Source organism: Chelonoidis abingdonii, chromosome 1, assembly GCF_003597395.2.
Source record: "Chelonoidis abingdonii isolate Lonesome George chromosome 1, CheloAbing_2.0, whole genome shotgun sequence".
Lineage (NCBI taxonomy): Eukaryota > Metazoa > Chordata > Testudines > Testudinidae > Chelonoidis > Chelonoidis abingdonii.
The window spans coordinates 108,143,926-108,164,969 of record NC_133769.1 but is presented as its reverse complement, the minus strand read 5'-3'; the positions used below and the strand labels follow the sequence as shown (position 1 = coordinate 108,164,969).

At 42.0% G+C, this 21,044-nt stretch overlaps 1 protein-coding gene across 2 annotated transcripts in view; it reads left to right on the top strand.

The window, feature by feature from the left end:
* Nucleotides 1-21,044, top strand: part of TBXAS1 (thromboxane A synthase 1) — a 357,796-nt gene that overhangs the window by 221,531 nt on the left and 115,221 nt on the right. For both annotated transcript variants that reach the window (XM_075068946.1, XM_032781962.2), the window contains 3 exons: nucleotides 7,461-7,549; nucleotides 11,924-12,072; nucleotides 14,736-14,866. In XM_075068946.1, coding sequence (XP_074925047.1) covers nucleotides 7,461-7,549; nucleotides 11,924-12,072; nucleotides 14,736-14,866 — 369 coding nt within the window. The remainder of the gene's footprint in view (nucleotides 1-7,460; nucleotides 7,550-11,923; nucleotides 12,073-14,735; nucleotides 14,867-21,044) is intronic.

Sequence of the window (21,044 nt, the reverse complement as noted above, 5' to 3'; positions counted from 1 at the left end):
ATCGTAATGACAAGTGCAGTATAAGAACATTGATTCTCAGGCCTCAATCCTGCGATCAGATCTGTTGTGTGGACCTCTGCACTCATGTGGAGCCCCTTTGGAGTCACTAGCAAATCAGATTGCAGGATAGGCCTTAGATTATAAATGCTTTGGGTTGAGGCACATATCTTCGTTTATGATTGTCCAGCGGATAGCCAACCTGGCTCACAATTGAGACCTCTGGGCGCTACTACAATAGAAGTAATAAATAATCACACTAGGAGAGACAGCATGAGACTGGGAGTCAGGAGATCTGGGTTCTCTTCCTGGCTCTGCCAGTGACTTCCTGCATGACCTTGAGAGAGGCACTTGAGCGCTCTGTGCCTCAGTCTCTTCTTCTGTAAAATGGGGATGATAATACCTGCTTCACGAGGTTGTTGTAAGACTTCATTAGTGATGTCAGTCACATGCTTTGAGGTCCTTGGATAAAAGATGTGTTAGAACGATCATAACTACACCAAGATTCTTTTAAAGTTCTCTCCAGGTATGAAATAATAAAACAAGAAAAGATGTTAGGCTGTTTGTTCATGCTGTAGTGATCTTGGTGCCCTGTTTCGCATTTCTTGAGGAAAGTAAAGAATGCACTTCTGATGATCCTGCAGTTCTGGACCTCTTGTCAGACTTGATAAATAATTATTTTCTCTTTTACTGCCCACACCAGCAGAATTCTATTGATTTTTATTTATTCTGATTGTGCTGCAGTGCTCTTGCCATATCCTATCAGCATACCTGCAATCCTCTCGGCCATTGTCAGCCGTTCAAACAAAAAGTTCAAGTGTGCAATGCAGGTAGCGCTGTTCTGAACAATCTGTGAAATGGAGCTTGTGTTAATGCTGTTTTTCTACCTAAAGAGGGTTGCAAAGCAGAATTTGTGACAATGTTGTACAAACAGTGATTTAAAACCTCCTCTCATGCCCATTTCAGATATTTGGATCTAGCAAATCGAAATAAAAAGAAGAGTCTGACAGTGGCAGCTGTGGGTCAGAATTCTGGGTGTAGCTCTGTAACTCCCCTGAGCTCTCCATGAGTCAAAGATGTTTTTGAAAGTGCCTCTCATTACTGTGCCGTGGTTGCTGGGCTTTTCAGCAAAATGCTAATGTTTCAGAGCTCCTTCCTGAAATATGCCAATATGTGTTATGCAGTTTGGGGAGCTGGAGCAGTTGCCCCACATACGGGTCCTTCATTAGGAAAAGCTATTTCACTGAGTTAACAACAGTGAATGACACAGAGAATTGTGATAAAGATAAGTTAAAAGAAGGGAGGGAAATTTTGGGTGACTGCATATATGAGTCAAAGAAGAGTATTTGTGGGGTGGGACCCTCAGTGTCCCTTATGCCTCAATGTTAGACCCTTCACTGGGGTCTGATCAGTTAACTGCAAATGAAGAGATACAGTTTCTTTTTGTCTTCCCTAGTGCTTGAGTATGGGGGTCATGAACACTGGCATGAGCTCCCACCCCACAAATAATCTTTCTTGACTCTTGTGTGCTGTCACCCACATTTTCTCTTCCTTCTTTTTTCCCTTGCCTCTCACAAACTCCTGTTTCTTCAGTCATCCGGACTGGCGGGGGCTCTTCATAGCCTGCCTACTTGCCACCAGGATTGGGAGATGGAGTCCCCGGAGTGGGTTCTCCATTACTGGTACAATTTCTGCCTTATCTACCTGCTGCTAATGTTTCAACACCAGTCGTCATGAGTTTGTAGTTGTCTTCTCCCCATCCTCACACAGGGCTTCTCACTGTGAGTCTGATCCAATGCCCTTCAAAGTTAATGGAAAGTGTCCAGTTTACTTCAGTGGTTTTTGGATTAGGCCCTTAGTCCCTAGGTGGTGCCAAATGTTCTCATGTTCCGTGAGACCACCAGTACCAGGGCAGGGACCCTGCCTAGCAAGTTAGACAAACTGTATGTCAGGCCAAAAAAAAGTGTCAACAGGGCATAATCACTGGGTTTAGTCCTGGGCTTCCCACTCCATTGAATATATAAGGGGGGGTGGGAAAAGAGAGAGATTAAGGCATGGGGTCACACATTGAGGCCCCAGTCCAGCAGAGTAGTTAAACACCTGCTTCTGTGCTTTGCTAGATCAGCACATGAATAATGAGTATAAAAAGAAATATTAACAGCTGTCTGATTGACTGTGCATGGCTCATCCTGTGCACTGAATGAGGCAGGAAGTCTGTAGAACAAATGGCATATGATAATTTAATTAAACACTGTGTCATAATTCATATGCACAGTGAGGTAGGATTAAGATTGCACAGGCCTTAATTCTGGCATTTCTTACTTTTGAATGCTTGGCTTTGCAATCTTAGTAACATTCTTTCAATATAGTATTTTTGATATAGTATTTGTGTGTATATGTATTGGGCACATTGTGCCAGCTAGCTATAGACCTTATAGGCAAGCTGGTAGCACTATTTATTATTAAGGAACCTCAAACTTCCCATTTAAAGGCCCTGATTTCAGTTGCTTGTAACTTTCCCAAATTTTAACCATTCAGGATGAAATTTCATATGCTGGGTGTTTGCTTCAGCTTGAATTTATTTATTCATTTATTTTGAAAACTTCAGCACAGATGTCTGCATTCTTGAAGATTGAGGTGAGGGGAAAATAGGTGTTTTTCCCCCATGTTAAAAAGTCTGGCAACATTTTTTGAGACTTTGTGGTGCTTCCATGCTTTGAACCAGGGCTTGAAATTTAAAAAGGAGAGGCCTTTGTTTCAGAGATGTGCTTTTTCTGTACCTGGGAAAATCCACTCAAATTTGGCTGAGTTACAAGCCACAGTTCACGCATGCTCAGTAGAGACTTGCTGGAGTTTTGCACCTAAAATCTCCTGTGAAAAACAGCATATGATCATATAATTAAAGACTGTATGATAATGCATAAGCAGAAGGGGGCTAAATTAAGTTTACCCAGGTTCTAGATATGCTTTAGTCCAAACAGGAATTTATTCAGGGAAGTCCTATGACCTGTTATGCAGGAAGTTGGACTTGATAATCGCAACAGTCATTTCTGGTTTTATAATCCATGAATTACTGTTCTCCAGCCCATATCATGCTGTCACAGTGCCGTATGATAGTGCTGTCTGCTCTTGTGCAATACAGTATGAAAATCTGAATGATTATTATTGATGAACATACACAATCTTATTGATATTTTAATTATTATTTTTAATATATAAAGGTGAGGTTTTCATGCTATAGCAGCAGACAATTGGTTAATCAGTTTTGCTGAAGGCTGAGATAGTTATGGAAAATTGTTAACATGACGTGATATAGTTAGGAAATAATAATTGCTTAGGGTGGAAAGGATGTTCAGTGAGTCCTGTAGAGTGAAGACCAGCACCATGCATCAAGATGGGAGTTTATACTCCTTAACCCTGTTTAACACTGCGTTTGCCTATCGTCTTGAGGAAAGAACCTCCAGCCTCCATCCACCAACCTCTGTGGTAGCGAGCAAGAGTAAGCAGCAGGAGCTGCCAATGATTGCAAAGGGGAAACATACCGTGCGAGCCCTTCCTTCTGCCCCTAGAGGACACCAGCAGATGATCTCCAGACACTCCCATTAAAATGGGCATCATCTGACTGGGTGATTGGTTTTGTTCCACCCACCAGATTCTCATCTTGTGCTTGAATCTGTGCTGTAGGATGAGCAGTTTGGAAGAAGAGAACAGTGGGGCGGGCAGCACCAGCGGAGCAGGTTGGGAAAGAGAGGAGAGAGATGGTTGGTTAAGGGGGGATGGGGAAAATAAAATACTGTTTAAAAAAATAATCTGATATGAAAACAATCTTACCTTGAACATTTTGCTCTTTTGAGTGTAAGTTCTGTGTAGCAGCGAACGTGTCTTTCTATGGCATATTGTGGGGGCTAATATTAAGGCAGATAAAATTAAATACTCAGAGAAGTGTGACTATGATGCTATTGAGCAAAGTAAACACCACAGTGTACTGTGTATACATAGTGCCAGAAACTAACTGTTCTGTGCCAAGCCATATATTGGCAAGATTACGCAAGGAAGCCCCTGGCAACAAGAAAAACCCAACCCCAAGCACTCTTCTTTGGCAGATAGAAATAAATTTGGACACTGAGATACTCTTGCCATTAGATAACTGGCAGATCAAATATTTACAAGGAACATATTGTTTCAGTTTTACTCCATATGTTACTACCAGCCAATCAGAATGTACAGCAGCTGGAGTTTATTTACTTAACAGAAAATCATAGGTTGTGGAGCTCTTGCATTCTGATTGGCAAATGACAATGTATAGTAAGGTAGTGCTCTCCAGGGCATAGCTGCTGAGTTTGTTTATTACTGTACTATATTTTTTAAAGTTTTCTGTCATTTCTTTTCCCACACCACCAGTATTTTATTTTTCTTGATAACTAAACAAAGGGCTTAAATTGCTCATAAATCAATACATGTGTCAGCCTGTGGTCTTTTTATATATTTATCATTGTTATTTATGCCCCCCCAACAAGAAAAATAGATAAATATATATCCTGCATAGTCGTCTTATGCAAATAATTATCTTGTCAATGTATCCCTACCCTTTAACAATGCCTGCACACATTCACAACAAATCAAATCCTTATTAACTTCCATTTCCCTGGGTAGATTTGCCAACAAAAAAATCGTATGGGTAGAAATAAAGTGCAACAATATTCAGAGATTTCAAGGGTTGGCAGAGTATAGAAATTCTGAGCAATAGAGTGAGCTGCCTTGTCCACCACAAGAGTAACCCTTTCCACCCCTCACCCCCACCCCCACCCCCACCCCATCAGCTGTTGGAAAGCTATAACAACTGGCTGGGTGGCTGCATGTCTGGTGATGAAGAATGAGGGAGAAAATAAGGCAATAAAAAGAAAATGTATAATGATCACCATATGTTTAATAATCATACCTGTTTAAAATACTGATTTTTTTGTTTTGTTCTCCTTAAATGATTCTGTTATCTGGAAGGGTTTAACCCAGCGATTACAAAACAACATTTCACACCATTTTAACCTGTTTAACCGATTTCTGGTAATTTCATTGAACCATCTGAGAAGAACCTCTTTGCAGGGGACTTTCCTGGGGAAGTCAAAGGGGAAAGGCGATTGTACTATAACTTCCCTACCCTCTCAGCACTTTTGCAGAATACCAATCTGGCTTCATCAGAATTCACATTCTGAGTTTCCTAGTATGAGGCCCAAATCAATCCAGTTTTGAGCTTAAATAGTAATGTTCTTTTCCTTTAAGTATAGGCATGGAAGCTCAAGTGACTAACAATATTCCTAACTCGGAATGTTGCCTTCAGTAAACATATTGATTGCTCATCCACTGATCTCTTGGCTGTTTGTAATACGGACCATGTGTTCAGATGGCACTGTGCCTGTGTACAAAGTGTTATGCCAGTTTCATGAAGGCAGAGGTGCCAGGCAACCATGGACTTGGATGAGCAGTCCACATTGCTCTGTTGATGTAGCAGGAGGATGCAATAAGTCATTTTTTGTTAAGAGTGCCACAGGAGCAGCACAAGCCCGTTTGCTCTTATGCTGATTCACATCCATGCAGAATACCTGGATAGGAAGGCAAGGAGGATGTGGAGCTTGCGGGTGTATGTGGTTGCCAATCTAGGCTGCTTGTATTCCAATGGGTGCATATAATAGTCACTGGGGATACAATGAGGTAGCAAATCATGGATTATAGAGAAGTACAATTCACAGACCCTGTGAAGAAAAGGACATAGCAGACAATGCTGCCACGGGATACGCTCAGATCACAGGCTGTGCACTAACCCAAGTAGTCAAGCCACCCATGGAACATAACTGTGATTGGTGTCTAATTGTCAGGGGTCAGGGCACCCCAACAAGCGCAGCTTGGCTGCAGCAGGCCACCTGATTGACTGCAGTGCTCGATTAGTCAGGAAGGGCAGCTGGATGACTTTTAGCCAAGCAGCAGTGGCAGCTCTCTGGCTGCTCAGTGCATTCACTCCTGTAGCCACAATACTCCCTGTGCCTGCTGCTCGCCACTTTTTCCCCCTGTCCTGCTCCATCACTGCTCCTAGTCCAGTTCTTGCCTTGTTTCCCAGCCATGCTCCTACTCACTCCTTGCTACCTCTGTTTGCTCCTGGTTCTGACTTCCTTACCCTGACCCTGGTTCTTGACTCCAGCTCTGACTCCTGTGGTGGCTACTGATTCCTGACTGCAGCCTTGACCTTTGGATTGGAGCCACTTCCCAGTGCCTGCTTTGACCACTAGGCCTGACTCCTGCTCTGACCAATAGACATGACTGCCCACAGCCAGGTCTCTTACACTAATGCCCTTTTTATGTGTGGCAGTACAAAGATCAATACCAAATGGGGTTTTGAGCATTGCTCTGCTTTTGCCCTGATTTGTAGGAGTCAACAAAGATCCTCTGTTAACCACAGCCAGGCCATGATTAGATCCCTCTTGACCATCATGTGTCATCACCTGCGAAGGACTGTTAGCAGAGTATTTTGATGGGCATTAACCATGTGTATATCCATGTAGTGACAATTGCTGTTCCCAAGAACCTTTTCCTCATGTAGTGATAACACTGTTCTCTGCACACTGTAGTAGACTATAACACAAGGCATTTATACGATGCTTTGCTAACAGTCTTCAGATCTGCAAAACTCACTGCCTTCAACAGGATTCTACACAGAAGTAAGGGTCTATACATGCTGATCCCTTTTTTTAGGATTGCAGTTATAAATAAGGTATGTTCCCTGTCCTGGAGACTGTACCGTCTCATTTTGAATGTACCGTACACACTGGTCATTGTAAGTCACCATCTGTATTGGGTTAGGGCATAATGGGGAAAAGAGGTGGTGTGTCTTTGTTTGATATCAGTCTAAAGTGTAACCAAAGCTAGACAGGAACCCAGCTTCTGTGAACATTCAGTCAGGATTTCCTGGCTTGCGTTTAGGCTGTGCAGCAGCCAGTTGGTGGAGCTGGCATATTCTTTGTGGTCAGAACTGAGAGCTTGTACATACTGCCACTTATGTCGGTATAACTTATGTTGCTCCAGGATGTGAATAAGCCACCGCCAGAGTGACGTCAGTTACACCGATCTTAGCACTGGTGTGGACAGCCATGTTGGCGGAAGAGATTCTCCCAATGACATAGCTACTGCCTCTCGTGGAGGTGGTTTTATTATGCTCACGGGAGAGCTCTCTCCTGTCAACACAGAGCATCTTTACTAGACGTGCTGCACTGGCGCAGCTGTAGTACTTCTAGTGTGTAGACTAGCCCTGAGAAACAAGGGCTGTCTGCCCCCCCTCCAAGATTCCTTCTTCCTCTGAAAAAATTACTCATCCACTGATCCAGAAGATCTTGTGAACACTGTACCATCTACTGTTTGTAACTAATATAGAGGAAATCATTAGGGTTTTTTATTATGCTATGTGTGTTCCTTTTCAGATGACTCCACTAATAAACCAAGCATGTGATGTCCTGCTGAGTAACTTGAAGGTGTATGCAGATTCTGGCAAGGCTTTTGATATCCAAAGGTACGTTCACCACACTACAAATGAGAACCACCTTTTCAAAATACGTGAATAGTCATGCTTCCCTTAAATACACACTTACTTTACAAAAGGAGTTCTCAGTTTTTTTCGGATGGTGGATCACAGCTTAAAGCTGAGTGTGTCTGATGAGACACCTCTCCTTTGCAGTCATTATCACTCTAATGGTATGTCTGTGCTGCAAATAAAACACTATGGTGCTGAGTCTCAGAACCTGGGTCAATCAGGCTTGGGCTCGCAGGTCTCAGCCTGTGGGGCTAATAATAGCAGCATAGATGTTCTTGCTTGGGCTGGAGCCCTGGTTCTGAAATCTGGTGAGGGCTGATGGTCTTGGAGCCCAGTCTTCAGCCCAAGCAGGAATGAATACATTGCTATTTTTAGCCCTACAACGGAACCTCAGAAGCTCAAGTCAATTGACCTGGTCTCTGAAATGCAGAGCCGTGGGTTTTTCTTTGCAGTGTAAATGTACCCTAACATCCCTGTGGCAGCAGTTGCTTATTTGGAAAAGTAATTTTAGGAAAGTATCTAAGGCAGTGGTCCCCAACCTTTTTCGTCTGGTGGCAGCCAGATGATGAGCCACAGAAGACCATGACGGCAGACGGGCATCCACCGAAATTCTGCCGACAAGCGACGTCAGTAGGCATCGCCACCAAAATGCCAACAACAAGCATCATCATCCAAAATCGGCAGCATTTCGGTGGCGACTCCTCTGGATGATGCAGCTTGTCGGCGGCATTTCGACGGATGCTTGTCCGCCGAACAGTATGCGGGCACGCTTAGATGCCCGGCGGGCACCACGTTGGGGACCCCGATCTAAGGTATTTGTAGCTATCTTTTAATGAAGTGTAACAGCTGAAAACAAAAAGGAGAGAGAGATCAATCTGTGTCCAATCAGCTCCCTGTAGTCCACTAGAGCATAAGAATGGCCATACTGTGTCAGATCAAAGGTCCATTCAGCCCAGTATCCTGTCTACTGACAGTGGCCAATACCAGGTGCCCCAGAGGGAGTGAACCTAATCTCTCTCCTGCCATCCATCTCCACCATCTGACAAACAGAGCTAGGGACCCATTCCTTTCCTTCCTGGCTAATAGCATTAATGGACCTAAACTCCATGAAATTTATCTAGTTCTCTTTTAACCCTGTTATAGTCCTAGCCTTCACAACCACCTCAGGCAAGGAGTTCCACAGGTTGACTGTGCACTGTGTGAAGAACTTCCTTTTACATGTTTTAAACCTGCTGCCCATTAATTTCATTTGGTGCCCCCTAGTTCTTATATTATGAGAACAAGTAAATAACTTGTCCTCATTCATTTATGAATAGAAACATTCACTTAGAAACATATGAACACAGGAACTGACATACTGGATCAGACCCGTCTAGTCCAGTATCCTGTCTCTGACAGTGCCAGCATCAAAAGTTGGCAAGGAACCCCAAGATAGGCAGTTGTAGGATAATTTGCCTCAACTTTAGTTCTCATCCTCATCTCTAAATAGTCAGAGATTGGCATAAACCCTGAAGTATGAGGTTAAATATCCCTTTCAAAATTTTTGTTGGCATTGACTATTACAACTCTGGGTTATTCTTGTTATCCATATTAATGTCCAATTCCTTTTTGAATCTTGCAAAATTCTTGGCCTCACTAACTTCCTGTAGCAATGAGTTCCACAGTCTAATTAAGTGAAAAAATATTTCCTTTTATCAGTTTTGAATTTGCCAACTTTTAATTAAATTGAATGTCCCATTGTTCTTATGTTATGAGACAGGGAGAACAGAAGCTCCCAATCTGCTTTTTTTAGACTATTTAATCTACAAGTATATAGTTATTTTATATACTTGTATCATATCCTCTCTTATTCATCTTCTCTCTAAGGTAAACAATCCCAGTCTCTGCAATCTCTCTTCATGTGATAGTTTTCCCATGCCCATAATCATTCTCGTCGCTCTCCTCTGAACCCCTTTTAATTCTGTGCTGTCATTTTTTAGATGAATGTCAGAATCCTTGGAGGTATACTATCTGTTGCTTTTTAAATTGTCATTTTGTTCCAGTACCTCTGCTCTGACACCTTAATCTCTGATAGTACCTCATCTTTATTAGCAGGAAAGAGCAGGTCCAGGGTAGGTATCTCCCTAATATCCTCTGCAGTGAAGACTGTTGCAAAGAAATAATTTAGTTTCTCAGCAATGTCTTTGTGTTCCTTTGTGGTTCCCTTCAGTCCCTGGTGATGTGCAAACCATCAGTGGTCCATCAACCACAGTTTGAGAAATGCTGCTGTACGATATATGGATAGAAATTATTGGCAGAGTTATAAGGAACATTCTCACAGACAGGGATCTGCATTTGAGTTAAAGAGGCAGCTTTTTCGTGGTCAAAACACTAGAGAATCTGATACCTAGAATCAAACTAGTCTTTCATAAGATGACATGGGGGCTGTGAATAATTTGATAGTTGTTTGTGAACCCCTGACATACTGCATTTGATTTATAGCCATTTATAAAGAAACTTTTTTTTCTTTCTATAATTTAGGAGTACAGTTCCTAACCAAAAGGGTTTTATAAACAATAGTAAAATTTCTCACATGAACTTTAGAAGAGACTGGAAGCTGCTATTATTAATAGCATTTAGCCTTTGTTGTTAGAAGAATAAGGAAAAAAATTGCTGTAGGTGAAACTCAAATCTAATGAAAATTGATCCAAATCTAAAAAACAAAGGGGAAAAAGATATAATGTGATATTTATGAAGCAGATATTGAGAGAACACGTTAGGATTTATTTAGACAAGTTAGATGTCTTCAGGTTGACAGGGCTTGATGAAGTAAATCCTAGAATACTTAAGGAACTGTCTGAAGAGATCTCTGAGCCATTAATGATTATCTTTGAGAACTCCTGGAGGACAGGAGAGATCCCAAAGGACTGGAAAGGGGGAAATGTAGTTCCTATTGATACAAAGGGGAATATGGCCAACCCACGGAATTAGAGATCAGCCGGCTTGACTTCAGTACCCGGAAAGATAATGGTGCAAATATTCAAACAATAAATGTTGTAAGCCCCTAGAATATAATAAGGTGATAAGTAATAGTTAGCATGGATTTGTCACGTCAAATTAATGTAATATCCTTCTTTGACAGGGGATAACAAGGGGTACCCCTTGTGGGTAGGGAGGAATCAGTAGATATGATATATCTTTACTTTAGTAAGGCTTTTAATGCTGTCTTACATGACCTTCTCATAAACAAACTAGGGAAATGTAGTCTAGACAAACTTGCTATAAACTGGGTGCAGAAATGGTTGGAAAACCATACTCTGAGAGTAGTTACGGTTCACAGTCAAGCTGGAAGGTCATATTGAGTGGGGTCCTGCAGGAAACTGCCCTGGGTCAGATCCTAGTCAATATCTTCATAAATAATTTGGATAATGGCACAGAGAGTAGACTTATAAAGTCTGTGGACAATACCAAATTTGGAGGGGGTTGCAAGTGCTTTGGGGAGGACAGGATTATAATTCAAAATAATCTTGACAAACTGGGGAGATGGTCTGAAATAAATAGGATGAAATTCAATAAGGACAAATTTAAAGTACAATACTTAGAAAGGAGTAATCAACTGCACAAATATAACATGGGAAATGACTGCCTAGGAAGGAGTCCTGCAGAAAAGGATCTGGGGGTCATAGTGCACCACAAACTAAATATGAGTCAACAATATAATACTGTTGGAAAAGAAAAAGCGAACATTGTGAGCTGTATTAGCAGGCGGTTGTAAGCAAGAATTCTTCCGCTCTCCCCAGCACTGGTAAGGCCTCAGCAGGAGCTCTGTATCTAGTTCTGTGTACCACACTCTGGGAAAGATGTGTATAAACTGGAGAAAGTCCAGAGGAGAGCAACAAAAATGATTAAGGGGCTAGAAACTACGACCTGCAAAGAAAGATTAAAAAAATTGATTTTGTTTAGTGTGGAGAAGAGAAGACTGAGGGGGGAACATGATAGCAGTGTTCAAGTACCTAAAAGTTGTTATAAAGAAAAGGATGATAAATTGTTCTCCTTATCTACTGAGGATAGGACAAACTGCAATTTAAGCCCATTGCTTCATGGAAGATTTAGGTTAGACATTAGGAAAACTTCCTAACTTTAAGGGTAGTTAAACACTGGATCAAATTGCTGTGGAGTCTCTGTCATAGGAGGTTTTTAAGAACAAGTTAGACAAACACCTTCAAGAGATGGGGTAGATAGTACTTAGTTCTGCCTCAGTGTAGAGGACTTGACTAGATGACCTACTGAGGTCCATTCCAGTCTTACATTTCTGTGATTCTATGGAGATGCAAACAAGCAGCTAATGAGGTCCTGTTCTTAAATTCAATGCAGGAGTTACGGCTGCTTCACTTTGGATGTCGTCGCTAGTGTGGCTTTCGGTACCCACGTGGATTCTCAGAAGAATCCTGATGATACCTTTGTTAAGAACTGCAAAAAATTCTTTGAATTTTCAATGCTTAGGCCCATCCTAATTCTAATAAGTAAGTATAGCCCATCTTTGTCTGTCTAGTTATTTATTTATTTATTTATTTATTTATTTATTTAAAAAATGATTCCTGAGTCACAAAACCTTTGTGAAGTGGGAGCAGGAAGATGCGCTGAAGTCTTTGATTGAGAGGTATTCACAGTGCAGCCCACACATCAAATACACCCAGTAGATTTCTTCAATGTGGCCCGCATCCATCCTCATCTTCATTGTGAACATATTTCCTGATGAGCTGTGTGTCCCAAAAGGGAATGCTTCACCTTGATCTGAGTGGAAGTCTTCTGGCACCTGTAGTCTCTGTGAGCTACACTTCCATAGTGAAACTGAGTGACTGCAATGTAATCCATGTTGTGTGAATTAAGTGTGGTCCATGGGCTACTGACAGATTCTTAATAAGGCCCATGCTTGAGCCAGGGCTGGCTCCAGCTTTTTGGCTGCCCCAAGCGAAGAAAAAAAAATAAAAAAAAGAAATACGCAAATGAGCAGCCACCGAAGTGCCACTGAAGAGGAAGAGAGGGAGTGAAGGACCCACCGCTGAATTGCAGCCTCAGACCCGGACGTGCCGCCCCAGTAATGAACAGACATGCCACCCCTTTCTATTGGCCGCCCCAGTCACCTGCTTCCTTCGTTGGTGCCTGGAGCTGACCCTGGCTTGACCAGTTTGAATACCCTCTGTTTACTTGGTAGGAATAAAAAGCCCACCCCCAACAAAATCATACAGAAGGGGGATGAGGTGAGGGGATAAGTGTGTCCAAATATAAATCCTTAAAATTATAATTTAAAGAGCAGCTGTCTGTCTGGTGTCTGTAAAGGATGAAGATGATAAATGCTGATACAGGAGGCCATTAAAAGAATGTATTTATTTTGAGATGAAAAAATAGGGAATGCATTATGGGTCTGGTAATGGCATATAAAGCCTTAGGTCATAAATTCTAGTCCAGCTGAGGCTGATTGCAACTAAGGCCTTGTCTGTACTTAGATACACCTCTACCCCCATATAACGCTGTCCTCAGGAGCCAAAAAATCTTACTGCGTTATAGGTGAAACCGCGTTATATTGACCTTGCCTTGATCTGCCAGAGTGTGCAGCCCCCCCGCCCCCCCGCGCCCCCCGAGCACTGCTTTACTGTGTTACATCCAAATTCATGTTATATCAGGTTACGTTATATCGGGGTAGAGGTGTAATTAGGAAACATAATTGCAGAAGCTGTAGTGTTGACAGGGTTCATTCATTTTTACCATCCTGTTATTTAGACCTGCTCAGAGTAGGGTTAGAAAACGTGATGGTACAAAGTTCCTGAGCTCATCTGAACATTGTCTGCACTGCAGATTGCACCAGTACTGTCACCAATGTAGCTGTCTCCCTTGGGAATTATGTATCTGTAAAATCCTTGTGTGAAATCCTGGCACCATGGAACTTGATGCAAGTTTTGACATTGACTTCAGTGGGCCAGGTATCAATAAGGCTTTCGTAAGCCGAGTCCTCCATTAAAGAAAATAAGTTTCTGCATCGTGTGGGGGGTGTGCATGGAGAAGGCTGGTCTTCAGCATTATTCTTGCCACTAGTGCATCACACAGTTTGATTCACAACAGCTTGTTGGCTTGCATGCTGATCTCACAGGAGTGTTATGACAATTAGTTAGTTAGCTCATGGTGCACTGTTGTGATAGCCAAACAGGGAGTTGTTTGATAGCCTAGTGGGTAATGGTTCACTGCCAGCTTAGTTATACTGAAGTGCAATACTTCAGGTTTCTAGTCACTGATTGAGTGCATCCTTGGGCCCTGGTTACGTTTTAGTGACATCCTGCTTCCAGGTTCCCTCTGCCTTGGTCTCTTCTGTAAAAGGGTGTGTAGTAGAAAGAGTAAAGTAGGCAACCAGTTTCCTATACATGGACAGGGAACAGGAAATGGGAGATAGATTACCATCTATGTAGAGCAGTGTTTCCCAAACTTGGGACGCCGCTTTTTTAGGAAAAGCCCTGGTGGGCTGGGCCGGTTTGTTTACCTGCCGCATCCGCAGGTCCGGCTGATTGTGGCTCCCACTGGCCATGGTTCATTGCTCCAGGCCAATGGGAGCTGCTGGAAGCGGCAGCCAGCACATCACTCAGCCCACGCCACTTCCAGCAGCTCCCATTGGCCTGGAGCAACGAACCGTGGCTAGTGGGAGCCATGATCGGCTGGACCTGCAGACACGGCAGGTAAACAAACTGGCCTGGCCCGCCAGGGGCTTTCCCTAAACAAGTGGCATCCCAAGTTTGGGAAACACTGTTCTAGAGTTTCATGGGTTCGCTCCATACCCTACCAGGCTAGCTTGTAGGATTAAAAATCTCAGATTTAATTATTTGAGGGATGGGAGGGGGAAAATCTCCTTTTTTCACCATGATGCTCCAGCATTATGAGGTCACATTGAATTTTTATACTATGGGACAAAACTGCAAATCATAGCAAACTTTAGAGGGCATGTGACTAACAAGAGATTCCTAGCCAAAATAGGCTGGAGGATATGCCATATCAGTCTGTAATGGAGGGATGAAATAAGAGAAATAAGTGGTATAAAATGAAAACAGCCTATTAAATGGGGACCCAGATAAAGTTGAGATGGAGGAGATAAGTGTTCCACACCTAACTTCAATGTTCTCTCTTTAATAATCTCTTACAGTTGCATTTCCATTCCTAATGATCCCACTGTCCCGGATTTTGCCAAACAAGCGTCGTGATGAGGTGAATGGATTTTTTATCAAAGCCATTAAGAATATGATTGCCTTGAGAGACCAGCAAGATGTAAATGAGGTAAGGATCTCTGTAATAAATGTAAGGATGGGCAAGTATATTTGAATAAAATCAGAACTCACGCACCCCTTGGTCTAAAATGCAAACCCAGCCTGATTTTAATGTTCAGAATAATATTGGTGACATTGTTTGTCTAACTTTTACATGCTTCTGCCCCTCTTTGTGTGTGTGTGTATGGCGGAGGGGGCAGGGGAAAAGAGAACTACTGAAATACTGCAAGAAAAGCATCTGTCTTAGTATTTCTGCCCTGTTTAAAACAACAAAGTACAAAATTACTCATAAGGAGCCTGATCTCAGGAGATTTCCAGCCCAGCTTCTAGACCAAGAGGTATTTATTAATTCAACCAAATCAGCTATCACCCATCACTTTTCAGACTGTTTCTTTTTCATCTAGACATGGAACTATTCTAATTATCTAATACTGTGGCATTGTAGAGTATGTGTAGACACTGGGCGTTATAAAAAAGGAACAGTTCAGTTCTCAATCTGAAAAACATTTGGAACATAGACAAGCCCTTCAGGCTTTCTTCCTTTTGGACTGTTCGTTAACATGGGCTCCATTTTAGGCTCACAAAACGTTGACCCCTTAATTCTAGATTTATAGACAGAAATGAGGAATGTAAACAGATTTCTATTTTGGAGGAAACAGACTTCTTTTTCCCATATAACTTAATTTGGCTGTAAAGTTTGACAGAGCATGCACGCTAGCCAGCTGTTAATTCTGAAATATAGGAGGTGCCGTATCCAGTATCCAGGTTTGACATAAATTGAATGGGAGGAAAACAAATCACACTTGGGGTTATGGCGTATGCAAGAACAACAGGTCCTCCCAACCATCTCTCTCAGAGAGCCTAACCCCACATCTGCAATGCCACCTTTGAGAAAATAATGGATTTCAGCCTACTCACCGGTATATCAGAGATGCATTTAAAACACAGATCAGTGTTCAGAGATATTGATATTTTCTATTTTGTTTTGTGCTCTGCTCCTTTCGACTCTACCGCTCCTGCTCTGTCTTGTATTCTTATGTTTGCTATGCTTTTGTCTTATTTTCCTTTTCCTCATTTTCTCCTCTGGCCATTCCTCCTCTTTCTCCATCTTCTCCCTCTAGCTATCAGCCTCCTGTCCATCTCTGCCTCTGCATGCCTCTCCCCTCCACCCCCCGCATCCTTTGTTTTCACTCTTCCCTACCCCAAAGTATGCCCTACCACAATCAATGTCCATGTCTGGTTCATGCAGATGAGGCACATGGCTGCTGGCTTAGGCTGTTGTATAGGTGCTTTTGCTTTCAGGTGGTGTGGCTGATCTGCCTATAGAGTCACCACTTCCAACACAGACCACAGCCTGAGTGACTGGCTCCGTACTGATCTAGCTGTAGATATGATGCGTGCTGGCTCAAAGTTTCATGCAGAGTGGGGAGCTTGTGGGGATAGCAGGACAGGGTATATTTGCAAATTTTGGAATGTCTAGTAGCAAGGTGGAAGGTGTTTATTATTTATTTGTATTGTGATAGTGGCTCGGAGTCCCATTAGTGAAGCAGGGATGGAGGCTGGGGAGCAGGGCAGGGCTGGAGCAGAGTGGGGAGCTTATACAGATAGCGGTACAGGGTACATTTGCAAATTCTGTAAGGTCTAGTAGGAAGTGGTTATTTATTTATTCATTTGTACACACAACCTGTTGCTGGCTGTAATTCTACCTCCACCCAGGCTCTTGCCTACTTTGAAAAATTGTCCCATGGTAACTTTTATAAATGTTGGTAATGATGTTCTTATTGTTCAAGAACTTGGCCAAGACTTTGAAAAGTGACTGTAGAGTTTGGTGCCTCAATACCTTTTAAGTGTCTCAGGGTATTCATCCAAAAACAGAGGCACCCAAAATCATTAGGCACTTCTGAAAATGTTGACTCTTTTGTGACTAGATTGCCACTCAATTTTGCCAGATACAGGCAACATTCGTAACATTCCAGGAACCAAAAAACCTCATACTAATTTATATAGAAAATGGAGATGAATGCAGCTGGCCTTCATGTCAATATGGAAATATGACCTGCAAAGACTACAGCATGGAAAGTTAAGACTTGTCATGAAATCCTGACCCCACTGAAGTCAATGAGAGTTTTGCCATTGACTTCAGTGAGGCCAGGTTTTTATCTGTAGACTCTGGTTTGCATCTCTGTATTAAGGATGATAGCAATGAGCCATGTTATAGAACTCACGGTGATGCATTTGTCCAGTAGGTGACCTTTAGATCGCCCCATTCTTAGATGTTGCATTGTTTGCATCTTTATCCTCTTCATCTCCATTTTAAAATGTTGTTTGTTTAATTTTTGCTGAAAAACATCATTTGGAACAAACTGTAAAACAACTAAGTGCCCCCCAAAAGTGATTCAGCTGGAGCATGTTTTTCTCCCACCTGCAACTAACATGCATGAAGAATAAATGGGAAAGGAAGGCTTAAAAAATAACGTGATGAGCAAAGTCAGCCTGTTATCACCATTGCTATATCAATAAATGAAACAATGCTTGAAGATAATTGCACTGGGTAGATAGTAATTTTACAGCCAGGTTTAGATCTAATAATATGCTTACCGTTTATATGAGATCTGGGATGTCACTTTGTCTTATCTCATCGGGTAGTGCTGCAGATGTCATTTTAATTACATACTATTTTTCTGTGGTCAGTAAAATAATTTCAGTCCTGGATGGTTGTACTCATTGGCTTGTGTATAGAAACATTTTAGTGTCACATATTGGGAATTTTAATTACAATACATTAAAATCATGCAAGGATGCAAATTATTATAAGAAACTTGCTTCCTTATATTTACATCAGAAGAACTTCATCCTTCTGCAGAAGAACCAGCACAAGGCCTATGGACCCTTATGACATGTTCTGAGAACTTAAGGGGGATTCTAGCAGTACAACTGCCTTGCACTGGCGTTTTGCACAGAGGTGAATTTCATCCTTATAACAAGATATGTATATTTCTAGAGGCTTGGTAGGTGGGCTGTCTCAATACATGATGGTTTTTCATTTAGTATTTTGATATTGCTTATCCATATCCACATAACAATTTGCTTTCTAAGAAATGTATCCCAGTCCTTACTTCTGCAGTGTAATTGTAAAACTCTAGATAGGTATTGGTGGAAAGGTCTAAAAGATGAACTGACAGAAATTCATGGGGGGGTGGCGGAGGTGACGGGTTGGATCATAGAAACCCCCTTGGGAGCTGCCAACCGATGTGCCAAGACTACTTCTATCCCTGTTTTCCCTGCCAGCTTAGGACTTCAGCACCCTGTCTTGCTGAGCCAGACACTCTTGTCTACTTCAAGAAAGACCCAGAGTCTGAATTACCTGCCCCAAAGCTGCAGGTTTACCTGAAAACAGCTCACAGAAGTGTGCTTGTCTTTAGCACCCAGATGCCCAACTCCCAATGGAGTCTAAACCCAAATAAATCCATTTTACCCTGTATAAAGCTTATGCAGGGTGAACTCATAAATTGTTCGCCCTCTATAACACTGATAGAGAGATATGCACAGCTGTTTGCTCCCCCAGGTATTAATACATACTCTGAGTTAATTAATAAGTAAAAAGTGATTTTATTAAATACAGAAAGTAGGATTTAAGTGGTTCCAAGTAGCAACAGACAGAACAAAGTAAGTCACCAAGCAAAGTAAAATAAAATGCGCAAATCTATGTCTAATCAAACTGAATACAGATAAGATCCTCACCAGTTCCAGAATGCTCCCTTTTACAGGCTAGCCTGGGTCCAGCAATCACTCATACTCCCTGCAGTTACTGTTCTTTGTTTCAGTTCCCTTTAAGTACCTGGGGTAGTGGAGAGGCTCCTTCTTTAGCCAGCTGAAGACAAAATGGATGGGTCTCCCAGGGGTTTAAACAGACTTTCTCTTGTGGGTGGAGACCACCTCCTCACCCTGTGTATAATCCAGTCACAAAACGGAGATTTGGAATCACATGGGCAAGACACATGTCCATGCATGACTCAGGACCTGCAGGCAGCAGTCATTACCCACATGCTACCTTGAATGTCTTCAGGTAGACTTCTTATGTGGATTGGAGTCTTCCAAGCTCTTTTGTCTGTTAAGTGCTTCTGGATTGAGCACTTAATTTGCACATTCCTTTCCCAGGAAGTGACCAAAAGGGCTACTTGAAATCAAGCAATTATACAGCCAATGTTCATAATTCTGAACACACAAATGGTGCCTGCATACAACTAGGATGAACATAACCAGTAGATCATAACCTTTACATGTAGCAAAACCCTATTCCAATTATATCATACATACATTTATGAGCACCCCCACTCCATAAAGCCTTATGGGGTACACTGTCACAGGGGGAACTGTTATTTTAAGAGGATATCAGGCGGAGAGGTCTAAAATATGCCTTTCACTGTCCTCAAAATTGAGACCCCCTTTTAAGATACAATCTAGGTCTTAGTCAAGTCAAAGGCAAAGCTCCCATTGACTTCAGTGAGGCGAGGATTTCACTTAGTCCCTAGTAATAACAACAACACTTAGCTCATATGTAACAATTTTAGGTTTCTGAAGGATTTATGAATATTAACTAGTTAATCTTCACAACAGAGAAATTTAAAAGATTAACAGCTTTTGAAACAAGGACTTCCTTAAACTGAATATGAGTTTCATAGAAGCTGCAACCAAAAGTAAACCTGCCTGAAGAATTGAATTTCTAAAATGCATAACTCTTTCCATTTCTCCAAGTGTGTCCTACTTTTCTAGCAGCATAGTATAATGTAAAATTAATAAGTCATAGTTGTCAAATCCATGCTTGGTAGATAATGACCAAATGTCATTACCGTCTGATGGGTCTTGTTAGTCTCAATCCAGTTCCTAATGAACAGGTGACAAAATCATCACTGGAATTTATGTTTATCATCACCCTTGTTGGGTGGTTGAGTCTCAGTCTGGCTGAGGGTCAAGGACTTACTAGGTATGCTGAATGCATTATCCATAAGTGCAGGCCAGGGTGGAGATGTATCGAAGTATAGTGGAAGCTTGTACAACCTCTACTTATGCTTTACATGTTCTGGGTATAAAAGGAGGACGGCAGTCTCCAAGGTGAGGTACCACAGAGAAGCCATTTTCAGCTGCCAGTAATGGTGTGGCCTCTACTATAGTTTAGAGGAGCCCTATGGCTGCGCACTGTGCTAGCTCTATCCCACAAAGCGCTATTCATCATCCAGGAATTGCCAGGGTATAATTCCCCACCCCACCCTTTCGCCAGATACGACACACACCTTACACCAGGTGCTGAGTAGAGGACAGCCCAGCTGTTGGCTATGCTGTGTCTATGCCACCCAAGGATTCCTTCAAGCAGGGGGAATTCCCAAGTGTGGAGATCCATCAGTTTTCCACCCCCAACCACAGAACAGCACTAAGAGACCAGGTGAAACCTGTGGCATTGAAAGCTGAATTTTGAGGATAATTGACACTAAATGTTGAAAAGCTTCCAGAGGAGTATATTGTTCTTTGTCAGTTTTTAGTGCCTTAAAGGTATAATAATGCACTGTAAGGCATCTTTTAATATATTTCTGTGGAAATCATGACCTGATTACATCTTTAATCTCTGATTCCCAGAGAACTATATGCAGAGCTTTACTAAATGGTTTACTAAGAGTAAGGTATGTGGGTGTAAGTGTGTGTTGGGGCCTCGAGGAGGTTGCGCATGTGCACTGGGCAAGAGGGATCATCTGAAAATCTAATTACTGTGCACACTGTTCCCTTCTCACCGTTCTGCATCAATTCCCGTGAGCTTTTCTTTTTTATGACCTAATGAACTATTTGCTTCCAGAGCTGCTTGAAATTAGTTGAGCAGAGGAAATCCTACTGAAGAAGTCTGATCCCATCCTTGTCAGGGGAAAACTATATGGTTACTAAGAAAGCTTAGTTAAAAATTTGCTAAATTCTGTGTACATTCCAGGAGCCATATCTGTGTTTGAACTGTGGAAAATGCAGTGCAGATGTTAAAAAGTAAATATTGTTCTTAGGAGATAGCATATGGAAGGATTAGACACCTATGAGCTTGTTTATATTAAATGGGGGGATAGTGTACGTTAGGTAAAAATGTTACAAGGAGATAGTGGATAATCCACATTTATTGATGAATTATTGCCTGACTCTTGTTTTTTTATATA